Consider the following 14,530-nt stretch of genomic DNA (forward strand, 5'->3'; position numbering starts at 1 on the left):
TTTAGAGAAGTTCTAGCAAATACCAATAAATAATATCAAATCCTTCAACAATAATTAATTACTAATTAACAATTTAATGGGAAGTTTCAAATTGTTATTTAAAAATTTATAGACAAGGGACACCATTACAAATAAGTTTGTCATAATACTAATTTTCTCATTGACACTGCAGAATTTTGAAGGATTGCTAATTAGTACACTATTGTAAAAAAATACCGAGTACAAACTCGTCACTTTTACTTTGCGCAATAAGAAATTTAAAAATATTAATCTTTACTGCAAAACTCTTCAGTGTCAAATAAAATAAGTCAACTGCATAAGGGAAACTATTTATTTGTTAATAATAAACACTTGAATAAATGTTATTCATAAATTTGAAGATGGACATAGTATGTAAAAGCAATCAATCAAAAACAAATATTGTCGCTTCTATGTCAAAATCACTTATCAGAATATGTACATACATATTTCGTTTCTGTGTATCACGCACAGTAAAAACAAAGTATTTTACGTAATATCTTTATTTTACCATGAAGTGAAAGAACAAAGTAATGTCTTCATTTTACCATTGCTATGAAATGTAAGAACAAAGTAATGTCTTTATTTTACCATGAAACCAATGAGAGAGGGAAGGCGAATTTATATATTAACACACTTTGGTGAAGGTCGGGAAAGGTATTTCTACCCGTTCGGTCGATTGTTGCTTAAGGACGGGAAGGGTATTTTTACCTTTTGCGCCGGCTTCATTTCAATGGCAGAAAAAATGGAATTATTCAATGTTTTTACATGAATATTATATACCAATCTCTTTGTAAAGGTCCCAACTAAATGTACAAAATTATTGAATTGTAATGCAAGTTTTTTTTAATATTTATTTTCGTGCCTTTCGTTTACATCGGTATTTCAACAAAATGATAGTATATTATTTGTTAGTGAAATAATTCAATTCCTGGAATGAGGGTTTTTATGACCGTGAAACGGGATTCAAATCTCTTTCTCCGTTCCGCACCCACTCAACTCTTATGGGCAAGCGAGCGAGAGATGTTGGGCGTTTTTAAAACAAAGTAGGTATGAGCAAATACCGATAGGCGGACCGTAATAAACATATTACCAGGTTAATTGAGTTGCATTTCAAATAATATTCGATTTTCGTTTAGTACTTTTATAGCTTGGGTATGCTGAGTTACTATGTAGAAATTTTTATTAAAATATTTTAATTATTTACGAAGATATAGCGATTTAAAACAAATTAGAGAAATTCGCACGGGACCCAGCATAGCGCCAGCGCAAAAAATACCTGGCCGAAATGTGTTAATGTTATTTAAAATGGGCTAATTTAATAATTATGTATACAAAAGTTTGGAGTCGAGTTCAGATATAGAAAAGATGAGATGTTGAAAAGGAGGGGAGGCAATTTTAGATAAGGCTTCATAGAAGAGAGGATATTTGTTTAGAAAGACACAACCAAAAAACGTGTGATCTAAAGTTCCCACTATTAGACCACAAAAAATACAATAAAATGTAATAACAATGTTTTAAGGTAAAATAAATATAACATAGTATTAAATTGCTTTTTTGCTTCCTTGTGAAAATTGGTAAATAGTGGTTTTGCCATTGAAGTAACGTTATACGAAATTGTGTATCTATTAACAACTTGGTACCTTTTGCAGTTGACAAGTATAATATAATTTGACACAGATCAATTGTGGCGTTTTTTGAACATAATATTGCAAGTATCGAGGGAGCAGAAGTTTGACAGGGATCAGTTGCGTCTGTAGTAGTAAGGCGGGCGTTGACTTACCGCTTGCTGGTTGGTGGCGGTATTGGTGACCGTGTTGGGCAGCAGAGTGTGCTTGCTCATCACCACGGTGGTGGTCTTCTGCTGGGGCTCCGGGGACTTTGGGGGCACGTCCAGGGCAATGCTCTCGGCGGCACGGACAATGTCTAGCACCTAGGATAAAGGGGATTTCATTAATTAAAATACAAAAAATCAATATGCCACTAATAACAAATACTACGATGGGATGCTCACGTGGAAAGAAAGACAGGTGGCAGAGCATAAGAAAGAACTGACAGTATGGAAGAGGAAAGAGGACCTGAGCACTGAAGGCGAATGGCTAAGGAACGCAGCTAGTGGAGAACATTTTTTATATCCCACCCTGGGTTGTAGCGTCGTGATGAAAAGTGATTGAAATATGTAATTAGTAGAAATTACAGGTGTGCTGTTTTCGAAAATATAAATATAATTATTCATACCTTCTCCGGTGTAGATTTCTCTCTTGTTAATTCGGCCAACTGCCTCTCTCGTTCCCACTCCACCAGTTCTTGTTGCATTTGCTGTTCCTGAAAAGATAAATTATAGTCATTCGCCACTCTGACAAAACAAGGAGAATTCAAACAGAACAATAGATATTTTAAAACATTAAATCTAGGAAAAGTTGCTCCTTTAATTAAAGTACTCTTCTTCTTTCACCGGTGAAAGAAGAAGATGGCAATGTATTGTCAATGTAATAAGTCGCTCCTTTATCAGAGCCTTTACAAAATACATTTCTCAGGTGAACAGTACAAACATTCAACCCCAATCAATTCAATAAATAATCATTTATACTGGGTTGGTCTCAGAATAAAGAATAACACTGTCTTGTGGGCGTGTTTAGTGATCGAAATATTTGCCTAATCGAGGCTTAAATTGCCAAAACAAAACTGTGTTTACGAAATTTAAATGGGATGGAGATCTACAATGTCGGGCGAGTGTAAGTGAGATGGAGCGCTGGGCTATTGGACTAAATGGAACATTTGTTTCCATTCAAATTTTTATGGAATGCACTTCTAGTGTTATTCTCTATTCTATGGGTTTGGTGAACCATTTATGTAAGATTATAGGTTATGTCAAATGAAGGAGCATAAAAAAACTTCCGCCGTTCGCTTAAGGGGCAACTGAAAAAAAAGCAGTTGTAAAATCAAGTCGCTATCCTGTGAATTTCAATGGCGGTCCGCACGCTACGCAACTTATCAAAGACCAGTTTTCAACACCGACACAATCAGTCTCTGGCAACTCGCCGTGCTAGTCGCCGGCGCATTACAGTTGCTAGCGTCTCACGAGCTGTCAATTTTCAAGAATTTTGCGATATGTCCGGCAGAAAAACTCCGAATTTGTCCAAGAGGTTGATAAATTACATTGCATTTACAACTACATATAAGCTTCCTAATTATGCACGAAAGACACAATATGTATATTAAACATTATCATTTTTAACTTTAAATACCTACTATACTTAGTTTGTAACTTCATTGCTTTATAATATTATGATTTTTATAATAACATATATGTAACCACCGTACATATTATGTGAACTATTTTAAGATAAAATAAACAAATAACGGGAAAAGCTTGGAGCAAAGCAGGGGAAAACAGTTAATTTAGCAGGTAATATATTTGTTTATTTTTTATATTATTGCACAGTTTGATTCCAGCACCGTGAAAGTGCTACTTGTAGAGTAGGTATTAATAAAATAGCTAAATAATTTCTCACGATAAGCTATGAAGATAGCGTAGTTATTTGAAGATCTTGTGAAGGTGGTATTGTGTCTGAGTTTGGAATACAATTTGTATCGTATTGAAATTGTCGTGGATTGTATTGGATTACCCCAGATCCGATTTTTAGAAGATATCGCCTTCGTTGATAATAATAATAAGGATTGGCGTCTTCATCACTTGATTTTGTAGATATTTTTGAATGCAATATAACGGTGACAGATGACGTGTTCTTCTTCATTCTATGGTTAAACAAGCTGAGATAATGACTGAAATCGTAAACCTGAGTTGCCCCATGAGAGAAGCTTGGTCGCCGACCAGTTTGCAACCCAACCAGTTTTTGTTTGGTCTCAGTTTCCCCATGAGTGAAGTGGCCTTAATGATATCATTACAAAATTCCTATTTTTTCACTTACCATAATATATTAAGGGCCATCTCAAAACATTTTTCGAAACTTTATGCCGATAGATGGTGTTATTTTCAATATCGTCTAATAAAACACTTTTAACACGTTATGCTTTATAATATTGAGATGAATTATTGGTTTGCGAACGTATATAAGTAATATTAATCTGTATAAATTTTTTATGGTACCTATAATTACATAATCGTAGAAAACGGCTGAAAAATACACAATTTCATTGCAAAAAATACGTACAAATGACATTTCACGCAGCTCCGCGCGCGTTGGTACAGGAAATTTTTATTTACCCAACCAAAACCATTTGCGAAAAAGACTCCATTTCAAAAAATTTACGATGTTTCGCATGAGTATGAAAGAGACACGAGATAGAGGTTTGTTCAATTCACTAAACTAAATCAATGCCTGGGAAGATTAAATAATTTATAAAAGGAGCCGGCTAGGAACAACGGTATGTGTGCCGGGAGCTGGCGTTAACTGGACCTCTTTTTTAAAGGCCGCTTTTGCTAAATGGACATAATCATACCAAGCGATGTAGGTATATACCTACATAGTAACCATGTATTCGCGCGGTTGCTTGCTTACAAATATTTCGCGAATAAGTCAAAAGGTTACACTTTTTCTTACATTTCTATGGGGCGCATTCATCAAACCAACGAAGTGGTTAGAATTGCCAGACGGAGAAACAAATTTGTCATATGCACAAGTCAGAAAGGGCTCTCGAACATCATAACATCATCTCGCATATAAATAATATAGGCATTGTTTTGAAATCAGCTCGCCACGTGCGTCGTAATATATGAGTGTCCACAAAGACGATGCCTACAGTGTGCATATGAAGTCGCCTTTTCACATTAAAAAACTTTTTGTATTTTGTAAATGGGTATATTTTATGTTCACAAATGACAAACATGTCATGTTAATAATAGTAAATCCTTTATAGGGCAGAAAGGTGATTGAAAAAAAAAAACTTTTTGTACAAATATCTTATACACGGTGTCCATAAACTAGTTGTAAAACTGCCATCACAGTAAGCGGAAAGCGTTGCCTGGGTCGTGATGGAGGAATTAGCCAGCTGTGGAATTGAACTCACGATGCCTGGCGGGAACGACGATAGTAAAAGATTTTTTATTTACTTATTTATTTATTTTTTATTCTTTTCACATATTCTGTCCATATTTCTTTTTTTTGTAAGATCCTTTTTCTTTCAATGTTTGTTTTAATATTTTGTCCGATAGCTTGAATTGGTCTACTTTGTCCAATTAATTCATCATCTTTCTCTCAGAGAAGCAGTCCTGGATTTATCCTCCTGGGTCTCGTCATTCGAACACTTGTTTTCTTTATTTCCGCGTCAGTGTTTGTGGGAACTAAAAGATATAATATAAAAGCATTAAAGGAGTATAATTTTTGAGCAACATTAAATATGAATCACCCTATACCAAACGAGCGACATGGGTCATAAAATAACAAGCGTGATGGTTAGTTAGTTAGGTAGGTACCGAGAAAATATTTAAAAAATAATAAAATATTTTGAAATAATTTCATAATACTTACCTGTATTCCGATTCGCCGTGCTGACGTTTCATCCCGTTCGCACTTAGTCTTGGATTCACTCTTTTCCCGGAATACTGATGATTCTTATAAAGGGCACGCCTCATTTTTATGGAATAACAATGCTGTACAAAATCGAAAAAAGTCACTTCAAACCGCGGCAGACAATCGACTGTTGAATGAATGAATGAGAGAATGTGAATTGGCGGGCGTCTAGCTAGTGATAGTTACAGATTTAAGAAAGTTCTAAATAATTACAACCGCTCTCACTATAATTATTATACAGTTAATTTTGCCTTTTTTACTGCGTGCCAAAACCGCAAATGTTCCTTGCGACGAGTAATACTGGAACATTCGTAAAAAAGCAAAACGAACATTCTATCAGAATAACAAATCAAGCCGCGCAAATTGACATTTTTACTGACCACTTTAACACCGTAGGAATGGGCTAATAGCGTGCACGTGAAACATATGGCTCGCACATATGTTTGTCTCCTTCTAACACGGATTCGGGCATTTCGGCTGGCGGTGCCCGCATAAAATAATTACTTTTGTTAATTTAATTACTTGGTTATTATAAGTGATAGAACAGTGAAATTTTCGTTCGCGATAAACTCATTACGAGTATTATTTTTCGGTACTAAAATAAATAAAATATTATCTGTAGTTTTCAAATGTGGCTGAAAAATAGATTGTATGGGAATTGTCACATCTGTTTCACCTTAACATAAGAACACTGATATCCAAAAATATCAAACATAACATCAATTAATTTTTAAAAACCCATATGACATAATGTTTATTGCTACCAACTAAAGAATCTGACAATAAGCATATCTAAATTGTATGAAAACACACAAATCAAAGCTGTGCCGTGGGGTGAGGGGCGAGGGACAAGGGATGCGATTGACTAACCTGCAGTTTGATCTGCTCCGACTCCGGGTCCTCGCGGTCCAGACTGCTCACAGACTGCGAGAGGGATCCGCTCACGGAGCCGCTGACCCCGCTCTCGCTGTTGGCCTGTTGGATGAGGAAGGTGCTCGCCATTAGGTGGGGCAAGCAGGCTACATGTAGCTATTGCGAGGGGAAAGCTCACGGTGCAAAATTCTTGGCTAGTGGTGTGAATTCTAATGTGAAGTTGATAAAGCTAATAGTACAGGCTTTTTCGATCCACTTAAATGGCTTACTGAATATCTTAGACAAAATAAAAATACAGTGAAATCTCGAAAAATCGTTCCGCGAATAATCGTTATCCCTCACTCGCAAAAATAGTTGGCATATTAAACATTTAAGTACAAATTTTTATTTTTCTTTAAGGTATCAAATTAATATGAATAGCGAAGAAGAACAAATTTATTATATTTACATTACTTGCTTTTCTGCATTTATAGTTTATTTCAGATAATAGAGATATATAGATAGAGATTTCACCGTTATGTTGAATAATAATGATGACATCCGTAGAATAATATTCTATGAATTTATTAATAATTGGGCGGTTATTTAGTTTCAATTCCGGCTATTTCATTTCATGAAAATCAAATAATGTAGATGAAATTACAAAACTGGCTTTACGACTATTTGGGTTCAATTATCCCATTATGCGTGTAATGTGATTGATTTAAAAATGAAAATCAAGTCTAAGCAAGAACTAGTTATACCTTTATTACTAAAGCGATATCGGCAATGTAGAGAAATTAGTTTGAAATGGTAGGATTTTGTACACAACACCCTTTAAAATACAGATAGTTTTATTGTGACGGTAATTAATATGCCTTGTGGATACCAAATCAAAGCGTCAACAAATTCATTAATTAAAAACAGTGTTAAAAAATATCTATAATACATTAAACACTCCTAAAACACACTGAAAACATATAAAATTGAAATGAATAATTACCTGGCTAGGAAGTCTATCTATGTAGGTCCTGTCATAGCCGTGGCACACAACAAGGTGCAGGGGCGCCATGATGCCACTTCCTCTGAGGGCATTGACTGCCTCAGCATGTGTGGCACCCAGCAGGGAAATTCCGTTCACTTCCAATAGTCTCATCCCCACCTGCAAAACAAAATAATTACATAAGAACTGTTGAGAAGAACAAAAATTATATTGACATTGTATAGAAAAAAAATATAGAATGAAATAAGTTCCTACTGACCAAACCATGTAATAAATGTAAAAAAATAACAAATGTAATAAAAAAAGTTTTAGGATACCTACCCAAATCAACTTTTTTTTACATGGCGAGGAATCGGTAGGAGTTACCATTATTTAGGAAGGTACTTACCTACTGGCATTCGAATAATTTAAAACAGCGAAATAATTAAAAAAGCTAAATAATCCAAACTCAAGTGAAAAACAAAAGAATAACATGTAAAATGAGAAAAGTTGTGCAACAGATTGAATGAAATGGTTTACTTTTTACACATTGATTTATTATATTTAGAGACATGAAGCGAAAACAAAAAGGTTCCACTTTTTACCTCCAATTGACCTCCAACGCTTCCAACGCTCTAACATTATAACTACTGCTTATCGCATTCAAATAGTGGAACATGTTTCAACGAAATATTTGTAAGCAATAGCACTTCTAATTTTGTAGCTCTATGATTTTACATAATAAAATTGTGAAAAAGGGAAAATCAGGATACTAATACATTGTCAAGAATTCAATGCTTGAGTATTTTCTTAAGAATCGTAAAAAAATAAAGAATAGGATTTAAGATGAGACAATACACTAAAATAAAGCCAGAATCTTAACGACGTAAGTGAAGCAACAGTGCACAAAAATATGTGAGGCGCGGCCCTGGTGTATTGGACAGACTTGCGGTTGATTTGCCCTATCTCTAAAACAAAGTAATGAAGTTGTGGAAAAACAACATTTGGCGCGCGGACCGGTATAATCGACGGACCTATGGTCGACTTTGCCATCTTTGGATGAATGTATTACTAAATTCTCAAATGTTTCTAGAAGGATCCCTCGGGAAGTTACTAATTCATCGTCTAAAAAAATAAAATCTGGGGCTTGTCGGTTATTTTATAGTACCTTTTACAAAATCTGGGGCTTGTCAGTTATTTTATAGTACCTTTTACAAAATCTGGGGCTTGTCGGTTATTTTATAGTACCTTTTACAAAATCTGGGGCTTGTCGGTTATTTTATAGTACCTTTTACAAAATTTTCAAACCGTTTTACATAAAATATTTTAATGGTAAGGTCCTGTTTTTATTAATCTTAAATATAAATAACCTACATCCGCAGGGATCCATCTAGAAACATTTGAGATTTTATTAATACATTCATCGGAAATAATTAAAATGTAGGAGAAAATGTGATGTAAACCCCCGTTTTTAGAGTCTTTTGTTTTCTGTTGAAACTCTATTTTGTGGAAAACTTTGTAACAAAATGGCCATAATTATGATGATATTACCTTGAGCCTGGCGTCCCTTCTAGCTGCTCCTCCGCTGTTGATCTTGGAGATGAAGACCCCCTCGTCGGTGGGGTCCAGCGGGTTGCCCCTCTGTCCCCGCAGTCCCCCCTTGATGTGCATGCCCAGCTTCTCCCCCTCGTGCTTCGTGATGACCAACTCCTGGTAATGTTAGGACTTATTAGAAGAGGTCATAAAATATACACAGCATAATCTAGGCATTCTAGAGGAAAAGCATAGGCAGTAATCATGTTCTTGCTTATCAATCTATTGGGAATTATAAAGATTTTAGGTTTTGCTCTCAATGGGTGTCCAGAAATTAAAGTAGGAATTGCAATTTTTTTTTTGTGACACCACACAAGAATCCCAACTGCTCCCAACCGTCTGGAGCCAGTGAGACTATAGCATCCCCAATCGGGGTATGTTGTGAGGCTGAAGGTAGTGGGGAAGGGAAGGAGAAGATGAACAGAATGGTGGGGAAGTACCTAATGTTTCAATTCTGAATGGTGGTCTTACACCAGGGCGATACTGAGAGTATCTTGAACGCTGGAATTTGCCGCAAGTATACTATATATTATTTTTAAAATGAATGAATTATGAAATAACACAAATTAATCAAATAAAATTTACTTGCGCACGCCGGGATTTGAACCCGCGACCTTCGTATTACTAGTCGAGAGCCTTACACTTCGACCATGGAGGCCATCAATGGATGGACGTAATGGAAAATGGATGGAGACATAATGTAAATTTCAATCTACACCCATGGAAATGTATTGTGTCCGTAATACTACATTGCTTGAGCTAGAGGTAAGTATTATGTATGTACTAAATAATTCTATCTAAACTAACATTGATATTGAAACAATAAATTACAAGTTTCTAAAGAAAGGATGAGAGTAGGCGAAAATAAGATTTAGGGGTAGTCTAAACATTTATAAATAAAAAAAAATTAAGTTTTATGCCTTATTGGCTATTAAAATATATTTTAGTCTATGGTTTTAAAATAAAATCTAACATTTTATTTTGTTCCACATAAGTTGAAGGGGATAATTAATTTAGGCTATTAAAAAATTATGGATGGTGATGTTTGTACAAATGTGGCTCTAAAAAGAAAAATGTGTTCATGCGAAGGAAATGTGGTGATATAACTTATTGTGTGGATAGAATTATTTTGTATTAATTGGAGAAATATTTCAAAGAAGTTAAAAGACCTCCTTGAAATTGAAGAACTTGAAGGACCCAAACTCGGAGATGGTCTGGAGATGTTCATAGTATCCTGAATCCCATAGATAAATGAGTAATTATCTTAAGAAATATAATAATAATATTTGGATGATTTGTATAGCGCCGTTCTTGTGCAAAATCACCTCAAGGGCGCTGTAGCCAAACACGATAGTATAAAGTTTGTATTAATCAAAGTAATGTTGCAATAACTGCTACAGTTAATTCGAACTACGACAATTTGAAGAACTTTTTGCCAAAAAAATATCCCCAGAAATTTTTTTTCATATAAAACGTTTTTTTAGTTAAATTTTTAAGATAATTTTAGAGATTTTTAAAAGAAAATTTGAAACAGAAAAATCAGATTCACATCTGGGACTTGAACCCAGATCCTTCGCGTTACCGGGGCACAGCTCTACCAACTTCTTTCATTTAATTAATCTCTTAATTTAAATTAGAAATTTATTTTGGTCCGCGCACGAAAATTAGTTTGTGTAATTTGAAAAATACTGACATATTGACGTGTACCCGGCATTGCTGGGTAGGCGATAGACATATACCATCGAGCACTTTTCTGTGGGCCTTTTAAAGATATACAATTCCGTACTACATTATTTTGATGTACCTAGTAAGGTTTACCCAGTGTTAGTAATGTAAGCGCCTGAAAATATATTTCACGGCTTGATTACAAAACATTGACTTTCTATATATATAATATGTATGTGTTATATAAATAAACCTTCCGAAGGAAATTCTCTAAATGATAGTGAAAACCCTATCAAAATCCGTTGGGTAGATTAGAAGAACTAAGTGCACAAACAAACAGACGCGGATAACGATTTTATCTTGTACTGTTTAGAGATTTTTACAAATTTACAATTTCTGAATTTCAAGGTCCAGCGGCGAAATTTTGATTTACATGGAAATATGACATATTTTTACGTTACTTTGAATATCAGAATTAAACAACAACCCACGATGGTAATCGACTGCAAAATTTCGATTTACGCGGAAATACCTTGTATTTTTACGAATTTACTTTGATTACCTGAAAATTAAATTTAAATTTCAAATTTCGAATTACGTGGGAATTCGTTAATTTGATTTTTGATGTCCCATGGATTTCAAATTATCGGGGTTTTACTCTAGTGACAAAAAAAAACTCTCGGCACTGCACTGTTGCACTGTTGCACTGTTGCGCTGGTGGTTGGTTGGTTGGTGTGCCCAACATTTGGCAACGGTACACATTTGCCACAGTGGTTTGTTTTTGGTTGGTTCTCAGTTGTGGAATGATTTGTCGGCTTCTGGGTTTCCTATATCCTACTACATCTAGTATTACTATATTCCTACTATTCAATAGCCAAATTCTCTTATTTCTCTCTGTTAAGAACTTTCCATGCATCCCCAAAGAAGATCATGTATTTAATTGTGTGTAGTTGATATTAAAAAAAAAATCTGTTACAGAAAAAGAACAGAAAAGTAGGAAGATGACACAATGAAATAAGGAAAAGTCGGTAATAAGATGAGCAAGCATTTGGGTGTTTGGAAGCACAGTTTTACAACACATGTGGGGGCCATTCCGTGTCACTTACTGCGGTCTGTACACATTCTATCACAACGTCCTGAGGGAGTAGTTTAGTAAAGCGCGGTGTGCGGAGTGAGGAAGCGCAAACAAAAGAAACATTGCCATCAGAATATTTCCCTTTCAACCATGTACAGAGTCCTTTAACTAATTATATATTATCATTTCATTTCACTCTTCAATACTTTCTTCTGCTTTATATGCATAATCTATTTCTAAAAGAATTTAAATGAAAAATATTATTATTTTCAATGGTGAAGCAAAAGTTATTTTAAAAAATAAGTAAATTTTAGTGCAGTGCATAATAAAAGGGTAGCTGCAGAAAACAGATATCAAAAATCCATGAAAATTCTAGGATTTTCAGACAGATCGGTTGATCTTTTAGAATTCATTTTGCTTCAGGGAAAAATGATTACAAAATGTACAATTGAAATCCAAAACTTACAAATAATGTAACAAAGTATCTTCATTTTAATAAATTAACATTTGCACAAAATATGACAAATCTAAATAAAATTTCGTTTTATCTAAATTTTATTTTAAATTTCTGTTTTTCAAAGCTCTGTGGCCACCCAGTATAATATGTTCTAGACATAGATTGATGTGCCGTAATTTTTTAATGGTCAGAATCATCTAAAATCCATAAAATGTGTTATAATGAGAATATTAATTGATCTCTCAATCTAAACTGGAGTAAAAAATTCAGATTTTTTGAGTTCCCTAAAAACAATTTTTAATTACAAAACAAAATTTAAAAACATGTGTATTGTTAGCTTGCATTTTCAAACTGCATAATCACATTTGGACAAACTATTCATTAAAGTCAAAGAAATTGAAAATTGTGTGAACTACTGTTGTCTGTATGTGAATTCACAAACTTTTTTTATTTGAGAAGGCAAAATAACTCTCTATTAACCTTTGGAAAACCGTTTGTGCACCAGTTAAAAGAATTTTTTCCCGCTGAAAGACAATTCATGTGTTGTTGGCATTGGAATATCGCCCTAGCTGGAATTTTTGATATACAATTTATACCTGTATACCATGAGAAAGTGAAACTTGAAACACTTTAGAGTTCATATTTTATTTAATTTTTGATTTCCCTCAAAAAGGATCTGGGTGTTCCAAAGGTTAAATGGTTTTTCGGCTATTTTTTTTTTACCAGGGAGGTTTGTTAGTTAAGTTGACGTTATGTAAAACATGAATTATTCAAGTTTGGTTCAATGTTGTGTGCGTACCTGGTAGCCCCTGGGCAGTGGGTCATGCCTCACAGTGAGTGTGAGCTGTGGCGCTGGCTGCAGCAATAGCTGCACTGCATCACTGTGAGTCGCGCCAACCAGCAGCTTGCCGTTGACCTTCAGCAGGCGGTCACCAAGACGCAACTTGCCTGATTTCGCCGCCACGCCACCGGGAACAACCTGTAAAGGTAATATTTAGGTTTGTTTAATTGGATGATATTTCTCAATACTAGATTATGTGCAGTGTTTTGCAGCGGTTTTTTTTTGCAGTAAAGCGTGAATAATCGGTACCCAGCCTAATCTGAATGTCACTGTAATCCGAACTGCCAAAGGACCCCTCTCTCCTTATACCGAAGCCGCTAACGCAATGGTTTTCGCCGTGTCCACACTACTCTGTACTGCACTTATGTGCCATGGCATTTTAGGTTATAAACATAGATCCTATGCCAATCCGAGAAAATAAAACTTTAACCATAGTACATAATTGCTGTATAAGTGGCGGGATAAATAACCCGCTAGACTAAAATATATCAGTTCATGACTAAGTAAATGTGTTTTGTGATTTAGAAGTTCATTAAATGTAATTTTCCTAAGCAAACAGGTGTTTCATAAAATTTTTAATATCTAATTCTGAGTATAGACACGAAAAAACGCGCAAACCGAGCCACGAATTACGGAAAAGGAACGAAGCAAACGCAAGCGGCATTTTGCGCCATTTGCAGTTGCTTCATTTCTTTCCCAAAAGTCGTGTTTCAGCTCGGCAGTTCGGCTCGCTTGTTTATACGCATCCTAACATACTATAATCCCAATGCTTCGTGAGTTCGAACACGTGTTGTTTTGCATTAGTTCGGATTATCTACTGTATATATAAAAATGACAATTAGGTAAGATTATCTCACATGAGATATGAATATCCCCGGTTCTTTGACACCAAAAGGAATGCAGGAATGATCAGTGCCTCCGATGATGCTGAAGCCAAGAGATCCTCCTTCCTTTGAAAGCACCACATCCTGCGGAGTAAACAATTCAAGGTAAAATGATGTCGAACGGCATTAGAATTTATCAAACCAAAGTGAGATTTTGTATGTAAGCAAGCTTCAATGCGGTAAGTTTAAAAAAATATATTATTGCAATTTTATAAAATTAAATTACTTCGTTAAAAATTGAAATCAAAATCGTTTATGAGAGCTGTAAGATTGTGTCTATGTAAAGGACTTTGGCCTTAGTTTGACAGGGATTTTGACTCATCACTTATCGTTGTACGCTCACAGTATATTATGTACATAATACATATTTCATGCTATAGTTTTTACACTTCCTAATGGTTGTCTATGTTAAATTTTTACATAATTCAAATGGTACATATTAAGAACAAAAAAAAATGTACATTCTAATGATGAGGTAAATAAGTTCATCCATATGATACAAATATTTGATGTCACTGAAATTAGTTAATATGATTCAGAAATTAGGAACATAACACAATGTTTGAAATTTTGATAATAATTATTGCATGCTCCGTGAGATGTGAGAAGCTTCCGTGTTGCCAGCCAAT

At 34.8% G+C, this 14,530-nt stretch overlaps 1 protein-coding gene across 7 annotated transcripts in view; it reads right to left on the reverse strand.

Annotated features, from left to right (window-relative positions):
- scrib (scribble planar cell polarity protein) overlaps positions 1 to 14,530 on the reverse strand; it is a 412,544-nt gene that overhangs the window by 26,560 nt on the left and 371,454 nt on the right. For all 7 annotated transcript variants that reach the window (XR_016303147.1, XM_089639515.1, XM_089639514.1 and 4 more), the window contains 7 exons: positions 13,875 to 13,985; positions 12,976 to 13,155; positions 8,938 to 9,096; positions 7,408 to 7,566; positions 6,423 to 6,527; positions 2,257 to 2,343; positions 1,802 to 1,951 (listed from right to left, as the gene is read on the reverse strand). Coding sequence is in view for 6 of the 7 variants with exons in the window: in XM_089639515.1 (XP_089495641.1) it covers positions 1,802 to 1,951; positions 2,257 to 2,343; positions 6,423 to 6,527; positions 7,408 to 7,566; positions 8,938 to 9,096; positions 12,976 to 13,155; positions 13,875 to 13,985 (951 nt within the window). In the remaining variant the exon portion in view is untranslated. The remainder of the gene's footprint in view (positions 1 to 1,801; positions 1,952 to 2,256; positions 2,344 to 6,422; positions 6,528 to 7,407; positions 7,567 to 8,937; positions 9,097 to 12,975; positions 13,156 to 13,874; positions 13,986 to 14,530) is intronic.

The sequence above is a fragment of the Hesperophylax consimilis genome, chromosome 14 (genome assembly GCF_061612785.1).
Source record: "Hesperophylax consimilis isolate HC1 chromosome 14, BYU_Hcon_1.0, whole genome shotgun sequence".
Lineage (NCBI taxonomy): Eukaryota > Metazoa > Arthropoda > Insecta > Trichoptera > Limnephilidae > Hesperophylax > Hesperophylax consimilis.